General features: G+C 45.8%; 1 protein-coding gene across 1 annotated transcript in view; it reads right to left on the minus strand.

The window, feature by feature from the left end:
- The window catches only part of LOC107299528 (diacylglycerol O-acyltransferase 2-like), a 38,739-nt gene extending 24,998 nt beyond the window's left edge, over positions 1-13,741 (minus strand). Inside the window, exon 1 of the mRNA XM_015828890.1 lies at positions 13,702-13,741. Coding sequence (XP_015684376.1) covers positions 13,702-13,741 — 40 coding nt within the window. The remainder of the gene's footprint in view (positions 1-13,701) is intronic.
- Positions 13,742-19,510: the final 5,769 nt, after the last annotated feature.

Consider the following 19,510-nt stretch of genomic DNA (forward strand, 5'->3'; position numbering starts at 1 on the left):
AAGGGAGAGTTTCCAAGCTGAGCCATGCTGGCTCAGGAATTCTGGGAGTTGAAGTCCACGAGCCATAAAAGAGCCAAGGTTGCCTACCCATGGTATAGGGTCACCTGCTTGGGGTTGATCTAGAACAGGGGTAGTCAACCTTGGCTCTTTTGTGACTCGTGGACTTCAACTCCCAGAATTCCTGAGCCAGCACAGCTGGGTCAGGAATTCTGGGAGATGAAGTCTACGAGTCATAAAAGAGCCAAGGTTGACTACCCCTGGTCTAGAAGACCTCCAAGGTTCCTTCCAACCTTGATATTCTATCCTTTTCACCCGGTTTGGTCAAGTTGGGTGAAGACAGGCAAGAAATATACAACAGAGCAAGAAACATACAATCTAAGGATCGGAAGGGAGCACAGAGGTCATCTAGTTTAACCCTTTCCCACCTCAGAAATCTACTTCTATACTTAAACCAGTTGTGATGCTGGCTCAGTTTAGATCAGGGGTCTTCAAACTCGGCCCTTTTACGACTTATGGACTTCAACTCCCAGAATTCCTCAGCCAGGCACACTGGCTGAGGAATTCTGGGAGTTGAAGTCCATGAGTCATAAAAGGGCCGAGTTTGAAGACCTCTCGTTTAGATATAACCACTACTCTATGGTTAAAAGCTGCAGGGGAAAGGAAACTCAGGTCTTCCAGAAGATGCTGAACTACAATTCCCAGGATGCTCCCTATTCACCATATTGGTTGAGATTGCTGGAAATTGAAGTTTTCAGAAATGTCACTTTCAGGATTTCAGTTTTTCCAACATTTCAAGCCATAAACCAGGGTTTCTCAGTCTTGGCACCAGTAAGATGTGTGGACTTCAACTCCCAGAATTTAGCTGTGTTGGTTGGGGCATTCTGGGAGTCGAAGTCCCCACATCTTAAAGGGGCTAAGACTGAGAAACACTACCCTAGATTGTCGGCGGTCGCAACCTTCATAGCCACAAAGCACAACCTCAAATCCTGACTTAAACTGTCTTAGAGGCAGTATGGTCTAGTGGCTAAGGCACCAGCCTAGAAAGCCGGAGACGGTGAGTTCTAGTCCCACCTTAGCCATGAAAGTCAGATGGGTGACTTTGAGCCAATCACCAGGAGACGGTGAGTTCTAGTCCTACCTCAGCCATGAAAGTCAGATGGGTGACTTTGGGCCAATCACCAGGAAACGGTGAGTTCTAGTCCTACCTCAGCCATGAAAGTCAGATGGGTGACTTTGGGCCAATCACCAGGAGACGGTGAGTTCTAGTATCACCTTAGCCATGAAAGTCAGATCGGTGACTTTGAGCCAATCACCAGGAGACGGTGAGTTCTAGTCTCACCTTAGCCATGAAAGTCAGATGGGTGACTTTGGGCCAATCACCAGGAGACGGTGAGTTCTAGTCCCATCTCAGCCATGAAAGTCAGATGGGTGACTTTGAGCCAATCACCAGGAGACGGTGAGTTCTAGTCTCACCTTAGCCATGAAAGTCAGATGGGTCACTTTGAGCCAATTACCAGGAGACGGTGAGTTCTAGTCCCATCTCAGCCATGAAAGTCAGATGGGTGACTTTGGGCCAATCACCAGGAGACGGTGAGTTCTAGTTCTGCCTTTGAACATGAAAACCGTCTGGGTGACTGTTCAGCCCAGCCCACCACACAAGAGTTGTTGCAGAGAAAATAAGAGGAGGAAGGAATATTAGGTGTGTTCGCCACCTTGAGTTATTTACAAACAATAACAAAGACGGGATAAAAATCAGCTAACTGAAGAATGTTGCCGTTCCTCTGTGCCAATCTTGCTCGCCCTGAAAGTCCCAACTGGCTGGGAATCCTGGGAGTTGTTGTCCCTGCAAGACACTGGATTCAGAAAGCTGGATTGTAGGTCTGCAGCATCTTGGGAAGCAACTGGGTTGTGTAGGGATTCCTGTTTTTTGCTTCTCTTCCTCCTTGTGCAGTTCTCCTTCGTCCTTTTTTTCATCGGCAGGGCTGGGTTTAATCATCCGTGCATTCTTGATCTGCATGAATCATCCAGCGAGGCAGGTTGGCTTGGAAACCGCCAAGGTTAAAAATAATCTTTGGAAAACCTGGGGTGTGTGGTTTTTTTTAAACTTTATGGGGCTGAGATAACAGCAGCAAAGCAGGCCAGCGGTGAACGATGGTGACCAATTGTGTTGCCCTGGCGATGACTGAAATCAGAGATTGAAACACAGCCACAGTTTCTCTTCTTCTGGATTCAGAGTGCAGAGTAACAGAGCTGGAAGGGACCTATGGAGGTCTTCTAGTCCAACCCCCTGCTCAAGCAGGAGACCCTTACAGAAGAACAAGAGTTGGAAGGGACCTTGGAGGTCTTCTAGTCCAACCCCCTGCTCAAGCAGGAGGCCCTCTACCGTTTGAGACAAGTGGCTGTCCAGTCTCTTCTTGAAAACCTCCACTGATGGAGCACCTACAACTTCTGGAGGCAAGCAGTTCCACTGGTTTAATTGTTGTTGCTATCAGGAAATTTCTCCTTGGTTCCAAGTTGGTCTTCTACCTGTTACTTCTTGTCCTGCCTTCAGATGCTTTGGAGAATAGCTTGACTCCCTCTTCTCTGTGGCAGCCCCCTCAGATATAGAGCTGGAAGGGACCTTGGAGGTCTTCTAGTCCAGCCCCCTGCTCAAGCAGGAGAACCTATACCATTTCAGACAAGTGACTGTCTACTAGTCCAGGGGTAGGCAACCTTGGCTCTTTTATGACTCGTGGACTCGTGCCAAGGTTGCCTACCCCTGGTCTAGTCTCTTCTTAAAAATCTCCAGTGATGGAGCGCCCACAATGTCTGGAGGCAAGCAGTTGCACTGGTTAATTGTCCTCACTGTGAGGAAGTTTCTCCTTAATTCCAGGTTGCTTCTCTCTTTGATCGGTTTCCAACCATTGTTTCTTGTCCTTGCTTTGGGGAATAAGTTGACCCCCCTCTTCTTTGTGGCAGCCCCTCAAATATTGGAAGACTGCTATCATGTCTCCCATTGTCCCTCTTTTCATTAAACTTGACAGACCCAATTCTGCAACCATTCATCGTATGTTTTAGCCTTTAATCCCCAAGTCTTCTTTGTTGCTCTTCTCTGCACTCTTTCTAGAGCCTCAGCATATTTTTCATATTGTGGTGATCCTATTCCAACCACATCACATCACCATCTCCAACACGCCAGCTGTGGACTCCAGGGTAAAACTGGACACCCCAGTTTTTAGTTTGGCACAACAGGTTTTAACTTTTAAACACAATTGCAAATGACTTTTTCAGACCAGGAAGTCAAACACCGGCCTTCAAGTTAAGTATGTCCTTGCTGAAGTTGGTAGGTGAAAAATATAAAGGGGAGAATTGCTTATTTTTTCAGTGGCAAAAAAAAGAGAGAGAGATAAGCAAGGAATTGTTGATCAACATCCAATAAGGAGTTTCATCAATGTGATGCTGTAGTTCAGGGGTCTTCAAACCTGTCCCTTTTATGACTTGTGGACTTCAACTCCCAGAATTCCTGAGCCAGCATGGGGGAACTATGGCCTCTTCATGACTTGAGGACTTCAACTCCCAGAATTCCTCAGCCAGCATGGGGAACCTATGGCCCCCTTTATGACTTGTGGACTTCAACTCCCAGAATTCCTCAGCCAGCATGGGGAAACTATGGCCCCCTTTATGACTTGCGGACTTCAACTCCCAAAATTCCTGAGCCAGCATGGGGAACCTATGGCCCCCTTTATGACTTGTGGACTTCAACTCCCAGAATTCCTCAGCCAGCATGGGGAAACTATGGCCCCCTTTATGACTTGCGGACTTCAACTCCCAAAATTCCTGAGCCAGCATGGGGGAACTATGGCCCCTTCATGACTCGTGGACTTCACCTACCAGAATTCCTCAGCCAGCATGGGGGCACTATGGCCCCTTCATGACTTGCGGACTTCAACTCCCAGAATTCCTGAGCCAGCACGGGGGAACTATAGCTCCTTCATGATTTGTGGACTTTAACTCCCAGCATTCCTCAGCCAGCGTGCTTGGCTGAGGAATTCTGGGAGTTGAAGTCTACAAGTCATAAAAGGGCCAAGTTTGAAGACCCCTGCTGTAGGTTGACATGTTGTGAGGGAGCAAACTTTTCTTCTTTCCTTTTTTAGTTATTTACTTAATCTGTATCCCATATTGAGGAATTCTGGGAATTGAAGTCCACATGTCTTAAGGTGTAAAAGCCAAGAAACACTGATTTAAGGACTGAATCAACCAACCATTTGAACTGGGCCCAGAAGCTGACTGAGGACCAATTCAACACCTTTAATACAGGTGTTCAGGTAGTCCTCATCTTACAACTGAGCATTCAAAGTTACAACAGCACTGAAAGAAGTGACTTATGACCGTTCTCAATACTTATGACCGTTGCAGCATCCCCACAGCCAGGTGATCAAAATTCAGCCGTTTGGCACCTGGCTCCTATTTATGACAGTCGCAGTGTTCCCGGGATCACGTGATCCCCCTTTTGCAACCTTCTGACAAGCAAAGTCAATGGGGAAACCAGATTCACTTAACAACCGTGTTACTAACTTAACAGCTGCAGTGATTCACTTAGCAACTGTGGCAACAAAGGTCGTAACATGGGGCAAAACTCACTTAACAACTGTCTCGCTTAGCAACGGAAATTTGAAACTCAGCTGGGATTGAGGATTTCCTGCAATTCCACATTGATGCGATTCCTACCAATTGCAATCAATCAAGCAGAATAGAGCTGGAAGGGACCTTGGAGGTCTTCTAGTCCAACCCCCTGCTCAAGCGGGAGATCCTATGCCATTTCAGACAGGTGGCTGTCCAGTCTTTTCTTAAAAACATCCAGTGATGGAGCATCCACAACTTCTGGAGGCAAGCTGTTCTACTGGCTGTTCTCACAGTTAGGAAGTTTCTCCTTAATTCCAGGTTGTTTCTCTCCTTGATTAGCCTCCATCCACTGTTTCTTGTCTTGCCTTCTGGTGTTTTGGAAAATAAGTTGACTCCCCCCCTCTTCTTTATGGCAACTACTTGTGGGAAGTCAGCCCCCCAGAGAAGGAAATATTAAAAGGGCAAAATATTATATTTCCTCAAAGGATCTTAAAGAGGCAGGAAAGCATGCCCAGTTTTTTCTTAATAGCCCCCAAGTCTCCTTCCCCCAAGCAGAAACCAGCTCTGTAGAAATGCAGATGTAACAATCCATTCAGGAAGATTGGAGCCCTCCAGCTAGAAGCTTAGGAAGACAAAGACACCTAAAATCTACGGTACATACCCCACCCAAACTCTAAGACAGGACAGGACTGTGCCCTTCGTTCTTGCTTTGACAATATGCAGAACTGTCTGGTATTTTATAGTTAAATCAAGCAACAGTGAAAGGGGAGGAGAATAAGGAAAGCCCGGGAAAAAAACCCCAGAAGTGAATCACATCTTCCAAGTTAATTGGAAGATGTGAACCATGACCCCAGAATAGGGGAGGGAAAAATGCCTGGAATGTCTGTGCAACGGAAAGGATCTCAGATCTAAGCATTTCCACCATGCCGTACTGACATCTCTGTAACCTTAATAAATGCTTTTAGGATAAAAATATGCCTGAAAGTCCCTTTAAGTGTTTCGTTAATCAGACACATGACAATAGGATTAACCCACAGATGCCAAAGGGGCATACTCAGACTCAGGTCAAAATACATGACACAGGAACAACTCCCAAACAAAAGGCTCCAGAGGGTATAAAAACCCACTCCCTACATGTGCTCTCTCTTCTTTTCTTCCAGAGCCATCTTTCTGTCTGGCTCTCCTCTTCAATAAACTGCAACCTTTTTTCTAAAGCAATCGCCATGTTGTTTATTCCCAGCTTGAACTGAACCACGATGAAGACTTTTCCTTCAACACGCTCAAATCCTATCTGTTGATTTATGTACCGTAATCTCCATTTCCTTATTGTTAGCCAGGAGGTGTGTTTTGCTCTTGACACCTATGGCCCATATAAACGCCAATACCTGCAAAGCTCTCTTTATTTTATTTTCCACCTGATTCTTGGGCAAACATCCAAGGAGCTGATGAAATCTCATTCTCTCAGCTGGGGTTGTTCAGTATTTATTTATCATGAAAAACACTCCGGTGGCACAAAGCCACGTGTTTGGACTCTCTGCGCAACCTTGGCTGAAGCGAAGGAAAATGAAGCAATCCTGAATAAAGTACAATTTATTCTGATGGGTTATCGGTTGTGTTCCACCAAACTCTGTCCTGCAACTGAAGTCTGCAATGTTTGTTATCGGAACTCTTCAGACCCAGCTGCCAAGATATTTTTTGCTCACGCTGGACCCTTGGAGTGAAATTAGCCTGAGCCACAAACAAAGAAAGTGATCTGCATTTGCACAGCACATTAAACCACAGCCACAAAGAAATTAGTGTTTCACAATAAACTTATGAAGAACGGTTGCAGGAATTGGGCGTGCCTAGTTTAATGAAAAGAAGGACTAGGGGTGACATGGGAGCAGTCTTCCAATATCTCAGGGGCTGCCACAAAGAAGAGGGAGTCAAGCTATTCTCCAAAGCACCTGAAGGCAGGACAAGAAGCAACGGATGGAAACTAATCAAAGAGAGAAGCAATCTAGAACTAAGGAGAAATTTCCTGACAGTTGGAATAATTAACCAGAGGAACAACCTGCCTCCAGAAGTTGCAAATGCTCCAACACTGGAAGTTTTCAAGAAGAGGTTGGATAGCCATTTCTCTGACATGGTATACAGGATTTCCTGCCTGAGCAGGGGGTTGGACTACAAGACCTCCGGGGTCCCTGCCAATTCTTTTATGACCAACTCTGAAGAAGCTTCTTGGATGAGAAGCGAAACGTCTCCAAAGAAAAAACAAGAAAGTCCAGTTGGCTGGTGAAAAAGCATCTTTGGCTCCACCTTTAAATCTTAATTTTCAAAATATTCCAGCCCGCGGGAAAAAGGTTTCAAGTGCTATGAGTCATGTCTCCTGGAGCTCCAGGGAATAAAAATCGTATTTTTTAGCAAGCGCTATTACAGTGAGCTTGCTCTGCAAGGTTTTTTTTCAAGGAATGAGCCACTAACAACATGCCACTGTTTTTTGGAGAAATTGATCAGGCCCCTTCGTTTCCAACAGGCAGCCCAGGAAACTTTCTGTCCCTACTTACGTAAGAGAGCCCGTCGCTTCAACAGGTTTTAAAGTTATAATGCTTTGGAGAATTGCTATCCTTCACTCACACAAGTTATGCCAATTTATGTATTTATCCCTTCGGGACATATTCTATCATTTCCTCAAGGTGATGTACATAACGTGAGTTTAATAATGCTTGGCGGAAACACATGGCTGTCTTCCAAAAAAAATAATAATAAAAAATAAGAAAGAAAGAAAGAAAGAAAGAAAGAAAGAAAGAGAAAGAAAGAAAGAAAGAAAGAAAGAAAGAAAGAAAGAAAGAAGGAAGGAAGGATGGAAGGAAGGGGGAGGGAGGGAGGGAGGAAGGGAGAAGGGAGGGAGAGAGGAGGGAGAAGGAAGGAAGGAAGAAAGAAAGAAAAAAGAAAGAAAGAGAAAGAAAGAGGGAGGGAAGGGAGGGAGGGAGGGAGGAAGGAAGGAGGGAAGGAAGGAAGAGGGAGGGAGAAGGAAGGGAGGGAAGGAGGGAAGGAAGGAAGGAAGGAAGGAAGAGGGAGGGAGGGAGAAGGGAGGGAGGGAAGAGGGAGAAGGAAGGAAGGAAGGAAGGGAAAGAAAGAAAGAGGGAGGGAGGGAGGAATGAAGAAAGGAAAGAAAGAAAGAAAGAAAGAGAAAGAAAGAATGAAAGAGAAAGAGGGAGGAAGGGAGGGAGGGAGGAGGGAGAAGGAAGGAAGGAACAAATAAACTCAAATGCTAGATTCAATGGGCACCAGGTAAGTCTTTTTCTGCCGACAGTTTCCTATGTTTCTAGCAGTCCTTATTGCTATTTTTCTCCCTCAGCTCGACAACCCTTGGAGGTAGGACAGATTGAAGGGACAGAGAAGTGATCTAAAGTCAGAAGGGAGTTATTCCCAATGGCAGCCCAACACCTTCAGCCGATGTTTTTCTAACCTTGGGCAATTTTAAGATAGGCGGACTTCAACTCCCAGAATTCCCCAGCCAGCAAGGCTGGCTGGGGAATTCTGGGAATTGAAGTCCTCAAGTCTCAAAGTTGCCCAAGTTAAGAAACACTGATCTAGGCTAGAGCAGAATCTTGAAAAATGACTCTGCTTCCTTCTCACTTATTCCAAAGCAGGTCAATCTTGAACTTCTTTCTCACTTTTTCCCGTTTTCCGGGGCTAACTCAAGTTTCATTAACCGCCCAACTATCTTTCCCCAACCTACGTCCACATTCCTTCCTACCTAGTTAGAGAGAGGTTTTTCCAGATCTTGCAGAGCAATTAATCCTCCTAAAGACAGGTAGTCCTCAACCTACGACCACAATTGAGCCCAAACTCTCCATTGCTGAATTAAATTCAGTGAATCTGGCTTCCCCCATTGACTTTGCTTGTCAGAAAGGTCGTAAAAGGGGGATCACATGACCCCGGGGGACACCGCAACCGTCACAGGTACATGCCAGTGGCCAAGCCTCTGAATTTTGATCATGTGACCATGGGGGGGGAGGTTCTGCAATGGTCATAAATGTGAAAAACTTTGTTAAGTCACGTTTTCCAGCGCTGTTGTAAATTTGAATGGTCACTAAACAAACGGTTATAACTTGAGGACCACTCCCCCCTCCCAAACAACTCATCTGATGTCTGCTCTTCAAAAGAAATCAGACCAGGGTTCCAAAACCTAGGATACTAAGACTACCATTGTCTGGCTGCCGTTCTCCTTTCTGCCTCCCAAGGTTATTCTCACAGTCCATTAAACCTGATCTCACCTGCCTGTTTTATCTAACCATTCATCAACTTGTGAAGCCGGCAGCAAATACTAACATGGACTGGAGAACTGCAGAAAAGCAAAACAGCCAGGGGAAAAAAAACAGACAGACAACAGACAGGGCTTAAAACAAGGACACCAATGCAATTAGGCATGACAGCTAGACCTAATTAATATATATATATATCCCTAGGGTTAATGGAGCCAGGCTGTAACATCTGGAAAAATCTGCCCGGCAACGTTTAAGAAGCCAGATTAGCTTTCCTGTACAGTATTGAACCTCAGGAATCTGGTAGGAACTTTGCAAGACTATCAGATGTTATTATTTAGTTAGTTATTAAATTTGTTTACTCTCCGCCTTGCTGCAAGGCAATTCTGAACAGCTTGAAACATTAAAATAAGACCATATGTCTATACACATATCTATAAATAGATGATAAACAGAGAGACAGACAGACAAAAGGAGAGAGAGAGAGAGAGAGAGAGAGAGAGAGAGAGAGAGAGAGGGAGAGAGGGAGAGAAAGAAAGAAAGAGAGAGAGAGATGATAAATGGATGGGTGGATGGATGGATAGACAGACAGACAGACAGATAGATAGAACATAGATGATAAAGATAGAGATAGATAGACAGACGTGTGTGTGTAGATATATAATCACAATAAAAATAAACAATAAAAAAGTTATAACTAAAAGACAAGAAGATAGGGAGTAGAAGGTACAGCAGGCAATTAAATTCTATTAAAAGGTAAAAGGTTTTTTGAAGCTCAAAGTTACTCAGCCGGCTTTCATACCTAAGGCGGGACTAGAACTCACAGTCTCCTTGTGATTGGCCCAAAGTCACCCAAACCGGCTTTCATGCCTAAGGCAGGACTAGAACTCACAGTCTCCTGGTGATTGCCCCAAAGTCACCCAGTTGGCTTTCATGGCTAAGGCAAGACTAGAACTCACCGTCTCCCGCTTTCTAGCCTGGTGCCTTAACCACTGCCCCAAACTGGCTCAAACACTAAACCAGTGATGGCGAACCGAGTGCCCAAAAACTGGCTCCGCCCCCGCTCCACCTCCCTGCTCCGCCCCCACTCTGCCCCACCCGACCCCCTGCCCTGCCTGCCCACAGGACCACTCACCGCCTCCAGGGCCCGCCGCAGATCGCCCAGGCAGCCCAGCAGCGCCATGGCAGCCATGCCCTCTGCCCGCGTCCCGCAGCATCAACTGCGCATGATGGGGTGTGAGGACAGAGTCTTGTCTATGCTGCCTGGCTGCCATGTCCTTGGCTGCAGTGCTCCGTGTGGGCCACGCTTGGGGGCGACTCTCCTTCAGGGGGGCTGTTGGAGAGGGGGTCGCGGGGGGAGGCAAGGCTGGGGCAACGGCACGTGTGCCCACAGAGAGGGCTCTGAGTGCCGTCTCTGGCACCCGTGCCACAGGTTCGCCACCACTGCACTAAACTGTCTAAATGAGGACATCATCTTCCCAGGTTAGTTCAACCAACAACGAACCAGTGTTTGAATGGAGGACTCTGTAGGAAGAGCCTTGCAAAGAAATGCGAAGAAAGATTCACACACCACACTACGGGTAGTCCCTGAGTTACAACAGTTCATTTAGTGACCGTTCAAAGTCACAACGGCACTGAAAAAAAGCAACCCGTCCCCATATTCCCACGATCAAAATTCAGCGCTTGGAAACTGTCTCGTATTTATGACGGTCGCAGTGTCCCCTTTTGCGACCTTCTTGCAAAGAAATCCAATGGGGAAGCCTGATTCACTTAACAACCGTGTCACTTAACAACGTCACCGCTGCAGTGATCCGCTTAACAAGTGTGTGTGGGCACACGCAAGGTCGTAAAACGGGGCGAAATTCACTTAACGTTTCACTCAGCAACAAAAGCCTGGGGCTCCACATTACGGTCGTAAGTCGAGGACTCCCTGTGTTTTGGCAGTTGGACACTCAAAGGTCCTGCCAGGCCTGACCCTTCTCATGTGCTTGTGCAGCTAAAATGTTCCAGCTTGTGGATTTTGGCAGGCGGATCTTCGCTCTGACCTTCCCGAGGGATTAGAGGTTGAGTCCGACGGAGTTTGGAGAATCTAAAGTTCAACCCTTCCCTCAAATAACAACCAACGGGGTTTTAAAAGATCACGAAGATCAGATCGGTTAGAGCAGAAGACCGGACCTCTTTCTCTCCCTTCTGGAGGGTTCCTAGCAGAAACGGCTTCAGAGGTAGACTGCCTTAACACATGGAAGCTCCACTGCGAGAGAGTTCGATGTCCAGAATTGGCACCTAGCAGCACCTGATCTGTTTGTCAAACTTGGTTACCATCAAAAAGAAGCGGAGCTCCTAAAATAGCTTTTTTGATGAAGCAGATAGGACAAGGGGTCTTCAAACTTGGCCCTTTTATGACTCGTGGACTTCAACTCCCAGAATTCCTCAGCCAACATGGGGGGAAATATGGCCCCTTCATGACTCGTGGACTTCAACTACCAAAATTCCTCAGCCAGCATGAGGGAAAATTTGGCCCCTCATGACTTGTGGACTTCAACTCCCAGAATTCCTCAGCCAACATGGGGGGAAATATGGCCCCTTCATGACTTGTGGACTTCAACTCCCAGAATTCCTCAGCCAACATGGGGGGAAATATGGCCCCTTCATGACTTGTGGACTTCAACTCCCAGAATTCCTCAGCCAGCGTGCCAGCCAGCCAAGTTTGAAGACCCCTGAGATGGGATGAGAGTTATCCCTTCCCTGTAGGCTTAACGTAAGGCCAAAATAAACCCCATTTCTAAGTTCCAAAATGTACGAAGCTTCGAAAAATTAACCAGCATTCAAAACTCCCCATGGTTAGTGTTTAGTGTGGGCATGCTGGAGTCCTGTGCAAGCAGGACACGAAAATCCAGCCCTTGCATGAGCTTAGTTCCTAAATTCAATATGGGTGGCTGGGGAATTCTGGGAATTGAAATCCACCCATCTTCAAGTGGCCAAAATAGAGAAACACTGCCCTAACGCAAGAAAGGCCAACTGACCACAGATGTAGCATTACCCAACCCCAGACAGAGAGTGCAGCAAGCCAACCTCAAACCAGGATAAGAAGAGGTGGGCAAACATCCTCAAGGATTCCACTAAACCAAAAAAATTACCTTTAAAAAAAGCAAATAAGCTCCCCAAAGCATTTTACTGCAGTGCATTTAATCAACCCTAGTTTTCCAATTACTGGTATACGTTTAAAAAAAAAATCATTGCTAAAGAAATTGCTATCACGGTTCTCCATTCCTACATTTTCTCCCCTGGTCTCCGAGATTTTAACCTTTTGACCTCTTCCCAATTGGAAAAGCGTGCAAAGTCAAATACTGGGAAGGGGGGTTTCCTTCAAAGCATAGTAATAAAGTTATGGCGGTTAGCACAGCGGATGTTTAGACTGGATTTGGCATTTTTAGGCCCCTCTCAAGTCCTTCCCAAAGACCTGGGAGAGGCAGATGGAACATAGAATACATAGGGCTGGATGGGACCTTGGAGATCCTCCAGTGACCAACCCCCTGCTCATGGCTGGAGATCCTATACAATCCTGTATTATATTATAATGTGATATTACATTAATGTATAGGAATATATGATAGAGGGTTTTCTGCCTGAGCAGGAGGTTGGACTAGAGGACCTCCAAGGTCCCTTCCAACTTTATTATTATTATTATTATTATTATTATTATTATTATTATTATTATTATTATTATTATTATGATCATCATCATCATCATCATCATCATTAACATTAACATATATATTGTATTAATATATATTATATTTTAATATACATTGTATGATATATCTTCTACCTTTATCTTAATCTTATATATCTATCTTATATGTCGTACTGTATATCATATTGTACATATATATTTCATATCATATTATACCTTATATTATCTTATCCCTTTATCTGATATCTTCATTTTACATCTTATATAATTTATATTATATTTTATATCATATATTATATTACACCTTATGCATATCATATTACCTTATCCCTTTATATTATAGCTTCCTCTTATATCTATATCTTATACTGTATCTCTTATATTGTATATCATATTATATCATATTATCTTATATCTTATATACCTTTATCATACTGTATATCTTATATTGTATATCATATTATATCCTATTAGCTTATAACTTATCTTATCCCTTTATCTGATATCTTCATTTTATATCATATAACTTATACTATATTTTATATCATATATTATATTACACCTTATGCATATCGTATTACCTTATCCCTTGATCTTATAGCTTCCTCTTATATCTATATCTTATACTGTATCTCTTATATTGTATATCATATTATATCCTATTATCTTATATCTTATATTATACCTTTATCTTATACTGTATATCTTATATTGTATATCATATTATATCCTATAACTTATCTCATACCTTTATCTGATCTCTTCCTCTTATATCTATCTCTTATATAACTTATACTGTGTATCTTGTATCATATCATATCATATCCTATGAGATCCTATATATGTTGTTATTATGATCATGATGATTATGATGATGATGATGATTTCCAGCGAGCAGCCCACTCCCACCCAGGGTTCTCTACCGCTCAGGATCTCCATAAAGAGGAAAGTCAAGCGAAAGAATAGTCTGATCCTAGGACCCTGGGGGGGGGGGTGTTGTTCAGACGACTGGATCCTTCGCCCCCCGCCCTCCCGATCTCCCCTTGCCACGAGAACCAAAGCGGGGAAGGCGCCCCCAAAGACGCGCAAAGAGATGCGCGGCATCCTCAACCCCCTCCCCAGTCCCCCCTCCAAGCCCCCCGCGCAGAGCCCTACCTCGCAGGACCCCCGCGTAGGCGGCGATGAGCGTCTTCATGGTTTCCGCGCTGCGCCCTTCAGCGCCCGTCCATGCCGCGGGGGGAGGCAGCGGAGGAAAGCGAGGCCAGGGGGGCAGCGCGGGGCTCCCGACACTCCGATCTCCGCCGCCCGGCTCGGCTCAGCCAGCCCAGCCCAGCGCCCGCCGCGCCGCCCTTTATAGCACCTGCCCGGGGCGGAGCTGGGAGGGCGGCGGAGGGGCGGGAGGAGCCGGGGCCGTTGCGCGGCGCCCGGGCATTGTGATGCTGCGCGCCCCGCCGGCCCCTCGCCCTGCCAGGACGCAGCCGCCCTCCGCCCGTCCGGCGGGGATGGAGCGCCCAGGGAGGGGAGGGGCGCTCGGGCCAGGAATGCCCCCGGGGAGGGTCGCCCAGAAGAGTGGGAGACCCAGGACCAGGGTCANAAGAGGGGGAGACCCAGACCAGGGAAAGCCAGAATGAGGGGGGTACACAGGACCAGGGTCACCCAGAAGAAGGGGAGACCCAGGCCAGGGACAGCCAGAAAGAGGGGGAGACCCAGGGGAGGAGCATCCAGAAGAGGGGGAGACCCAGACCAGGGAAAGCCAGAATGAGGGGGGTACACAGGATCAGGGTCACCCAGAAGAGGGGGAGACCCAGGCCAGGGACAGCCAGAAAGAGGGGGAGACCCAGGGGAGGGGCACCCAGAAGAGGGGGAGACCCAGACCAGGGAAAGCCAGAATGAGGGGGGTACACAGGACCAGGGTCACCCAGAAGAGGGGGCACCCAGGACTAGGGAAAGCCAGAATGAGGGGGGTACACAGGACCAGGGACAGGCAGAAAGAGGGAGAGACCCAGGACCGGGGAAAGGCAGAATGAGGGGGGTGCACAGGAGAAGGTCACCCAGAAGAGGGGAAGACCCAGGAACAAGGACACCCAGAAAAAGGGGGATACACAGGACCAGGGAGACCCAGGAAGAGGGGGATGCCCAGAGGAGGGTCACCCAGGTGAGCTCGGGACCAAGGCTGCACGCGGATGGCTTTGTTCCCACAGGCTGCTAAAACCGGGGCTATCGGGATGAATCCACCTGGCGCAGGTGATCCAGAAGGGCTCCTAGGGGGGCTACGGAGGTTCTCCGTCATCCAGGTCACAGTTATCTCAAAGCTGCTTTTTTTTCTCCCCCCCCCCTTTCAAAAGGCAACTGGGCTGTTTGTTCTTTGAGGAAGAAGAAGACGCTTCCTTCCTTATCCCAAAAGTTTCATCAGTTACATGTTCTATGTATATATAAGCTTCTAGGGAACATCACCTGTGTGAGACAGGGAGAGTTTTGCTGTCTGCTTATGTACAATTATATAGAATAGACAGCAAACCCCCCTCCCTTCTAGCACTGATGATGTTGCCTAGTTGGGTCAGGAAAGGTCTGCAAGAAGACAACCAAGCTCAGAAAGCACCAAGGACCCCAGAGTTGTTGTTGTTGTTGTTGTTGTTGTTGTTGTTGTTGTTGTTCTTCTTCTTCTTCTTCTTCTTCTTCTTCTTCTTCTTCTTCTTCTTCTTCTTCTTCTTCTTCTTCTTCTCCTCCTCCTCCTCCTCCTCCTCCTCCTCCTCCTCCTCAATTCTTCTTTCTGTGCCTTATTTTTCCTTTAGATATCATTTTTTCCCCTTTAACATTCATTTTTTTTTTAAAAAAAAGAAACATACTCCCTAATTACAGGTAGTCCTCGACTTACACAAAGGCCCGTTTAGTCACCGTTCGAAGTTACAACGGCAATGAAGAATGTGACTTATGACCGTTTTTTCACACTTACAAACTTTGCAGCGTCCCCCTGGTCACGTGATCCAAATTCGGACACTTGGCAACTGAGTCACATCTATGACGGCCGCCGTGTCCCGGAGTCACGTGATCCCCTTTTGCCAACCTTCTGACAAGCAAAGCCAATGGGGAAACTAGATTCACTTAACCACCGTGTTACTAACTTAACAACTGCAGGGATTCACTTAATAACTGTGGCAAGAAAGGTCGTAAAATGGGGCAAAACTCACTTAACAAGTATCTTGTTTAACAACAGAAATTTTTGGCTGAATTGTGGTCATATGTTGAGAACAACCTGTAATGTAAAATGCCTGCAAAATACACATTAGCTGATTATTAAATACCTGGCAAATCACTTAATTCTGCCCTGCGGGGAAGGAGTTATAGAATATAGAATAACAGAGTTGGAAGAGACCTTAGAGGTCATCTAGTCCAACCCCCTGCTCAGGCAGAAAACCCTATACCATTTCGGACAAATGGCTGTCCAGTCTCTTCTTAAAAACTTCCAGTGTTGGACCATTCACCGCTTCTGGTGGCAGGTTGTTCCACTGGTTAATTGTTTTCACTGTCAGGAAGTTTCTCCTTAGTTCTATGTTGCTTCTCTCCTTGGTTAGTTTCCATCCGTTGCTTCTTGTCCTGCCTTCAGGTGCTTTGGAGAATAGCTTGACTCCCTCTTCTTTGGGGCGGCCCCTGAGATATTGAATTTACACCCCTCAAAAAATAACTTGATTTGATGCCACCCAGGAAAGACCACCAGACATGGCGCTGCAAACTACAATTTGGAGGGGATCACAAATTAAGTGCTGGCTATTTTTTTTTTTTTTTCTTTTGAGAAAAATCAGGTCAAGTCGTCCTTTGCCCTCCATCATTTGGAAACCTGGCAGTGGTTTATTTTATTTATTTTATTTTTTTTTAAGAAAAGGGGAGAAAAAAGCGAAAGAGCTGGCACAAAGCATGCTGATGTAAAAATGATGAAATATACAATATTGCAATGTCGTGTCACAAATCCAAGATTTGCAACCGGGGATCTAACGGCATGAATGACAGGATGCACGTTTTATAGCATGAGGCCTGGAAGGGACCCCTGACCCACACACACACATACACACGGGCAGTTAAAGTTAGTGACTCCTGGTAATGCAAAACGCGTTGGGGAAAAAACGGGAAATTTGAGAATGGAAAGAGAAAAAGCAGGAGGGAAAGAAAAGGGAGAAAAAAAAATAATTGGCCAAAATTGAAAGCCAGTCTGGTGTAGTAGTTAAGGTACCGTAAGGCGCAAGATTCGTTTTTCTCACCATGCACATGTACACATAATCCGAACTGGCCTGTGTTTTTTCTCTGTGTCATATAATATATGTGGGTAGAGGGAGAACATCTGAAAACTTTTCTGATAGTTAAAAGCATCCCAGCATTGGAAGCAACGACCCAGAGAGATGACGGCTTCGCTTCGTTTGATGCCTTCCCATGATAGCTTGGCAGCCATGCTTTAGCCTGGATGCCCACACCGAGAAGGAGGTTGGGCTGGATGACCTCAGGAGCACCTTCCATCTCTGAAAAAGAAGTTTGGCTGGATGACATCAGGGATGCCTTCCGTCTCCGAGAAGGGGGTTTGGCGGGATGACCTCAGGGGCGTCTTCCGTCTCCGAGAAGGGGGTTGAGCTGGATTACCTCAGGGGTGCCTTTCGTCTCCGAGAAGCGGGTTTGGCTGGATGATCTCCGGGACGCCTTCCGTCTCCGAGAAGGGGGTTTGGCTGGATGACCTCAAGGGCGTCTTCCGTCTCCGAGAAGGGGGTTTGGCTGGATGATCTCCGGGGCGCCTTCCGTCTCCGAGAAGGGGGTTTGGCTGGATGACCTCCGGGGCGCCTTCCGTCTCCGAGAAGGGGGTTGAGCTGGATGACCTCAGGGGCGCCTTTCGTCTCCGAGAAGGGGGTTGAGCTGGATGACCTCAGGGGCGCCTTTCGTCTCCAAGAAGGGGGTTTGGCTGGATGACCTCTGGGGCGCCTTCCGTCTCCNCTGATCATCTTTGTGGCTCTTCTCTGCACTCTTTCTAGAGTTTCAACATGCAGTATTCCAAGTGTGGCCTTACCAAGGCCTTGTAAAGTGGTATTAACCCTTCACGTGATCTTGATTCTGTCTTTCTGTTAATGCAGCCCAGCACTGTGTTGGCCTTTTGGGCAACTGCAGCACACAGCTGGCTCCTATTTAAATGATTATCCACTAGGACTCCCAGATCCCTCTCATAGTTGCTACTATTATTGTTTCTATTGAGTTGCATGTTCTATATATTTTAATCAGAGTGCAAACTCCTCACTCAGTTGCGGTCATAAGTTGAGAACTACCTGTGGTTTACGGCTTTGTGTGTGCATTGGGATAATTTGGTAATTGATAGACGAGAATATCTATAGCTCAGGGTTAAATTGTGGGTTGCTTGGTGCTTTCAAAGCTTAGTGGTTTTCTTCCAGATGTTTCATTGCCAAACTAGGTAATATCATCAGCCCCACCCTCTATTGGCACTGACGATGTTCCCTAGTTGGGTAATGAAATATTTGCAAGAAAACCACCAAGCTCAGAGAGCATCAAAGACCCTCGTTTCAACCTGTGAGGTTTTATTTTTTCCAACGATTTGTCCATTGGCCCCAAAAGGAATATATCTTTGGTTTCCATGGAAGAGTCGCTTGTTCCTGGCGGCTTCGATGTTTTCAGATCTTTGTCGCCGGTGCCAAAGTTTGTGGTTTTTCGTGTCTCATACGAAAGAGAGATGCGTGTCTTCTGGCACGTTGTACTTCAATTTATGCTCCTCAAACAGCTTGCAGAGCTCCTCCAGGTATCTCTTATGGAGCTCATCAACTTCGTCTTGGCTGGGATTGTGCTTCTTCACCAGCTGAATGGGTTTTCCCACTGGAGGGATCAAACAGCAGAAATAATAATTTAATTTAATTTAATTTAATTTAATTTAATTTAATTTAATTTAATAATAATTTAATTTAATTTAATTTAATTTAATTTAATTTAATTATTTAATTTAATTTAATTTAATTTAATTTAATTTAATTTAATTTATTCTATTCTATTCTATTCTGTTCTAATTCTACTATTCTATTCTATTCTATTCTGTTCTGTTCTGTTCTGTTCTGTTCTGTTCTGTTCTGTTCTGTTCTTTATTTGACTTGACTTATTTTATTTTATTACTTCATTTTATTATTTTATTTTATTTAAACTTATGTGCCACCCATTTCACCAAAGGCGACTATAGGCAATTTACAGACATTGTTTAAAATGTACTACATATAGTCCTTGATTTACAACAGTTCGTTTAGTGACCGTTCAAAGTTACAACAGCACTGAAAAAAGGGACTTAGGACCAATTTTCACACTTACGACCGTTCATCTAATTTTTCTCTTCTCTTCTCTTCTCTTCTCTTCTCTTCTGTTCTATTCTATTCTATTCTATTCTATTCTATTTTATTCTATTTCCCCATCCAGCCATACTGGCTGGGGAATTCTGGGAGTTGGAATCCACCAGTCTTAAAGTTGCCCAGCCGGAGACCCCTGCTCTAAATGACTGCGCATACAGCAGTCCACAATGAAAGCCATAGCAAAACTACGAACATAAGTCACCCAGAAATGAGCTTTTCAACTGTGTCCTAATCCACCTTCTCCTGTTTCAGAGGAGTCCCCAGGAGACGCCATTGCAAACGATTGCTTTAGCCAAGGGCCCTGGAGATCCGCCGTCCCGCTTTTGCAAAATGCCTAAATCTCAGCAGGAGACAAATGGGAGGGGGAATCTTTTACAATAAGGACGGTCCCGGCTTGGATTGGGTGGAGGCAGCCTCCGGTTTCACAAAACAGTCGAGGGAGAGACAGCAGACAGCCCTAATTTTCATGTCCCCAGGGACTCAGAAGCAAGCTGGACTTTCATCTCTGACCTAGCAATGAAATCTGTAGCTATTTTTACCCTGGCGAATATCTCCACTATTGGAAGCACCGAGGGCCCCTCCGCAGAATC

This window comes from Protobothrops mucrosquamatus, unplaced genomic scaffold (assembly GCF_001527695.2).
Source record: "Protobothrops mucrosquamatus isolate PMUCROS unplaced genomic scaffold, P.Mucros_1.0 scaffold5073, whole genome shotgun sequence".
Classification (NCBI taxonomy): Eukaryota; Metazoa; Chordata; class Lepidosauria; order Squamata; family Viperidae; genus Protobothrops; species Protobothrops mucrosquamatus.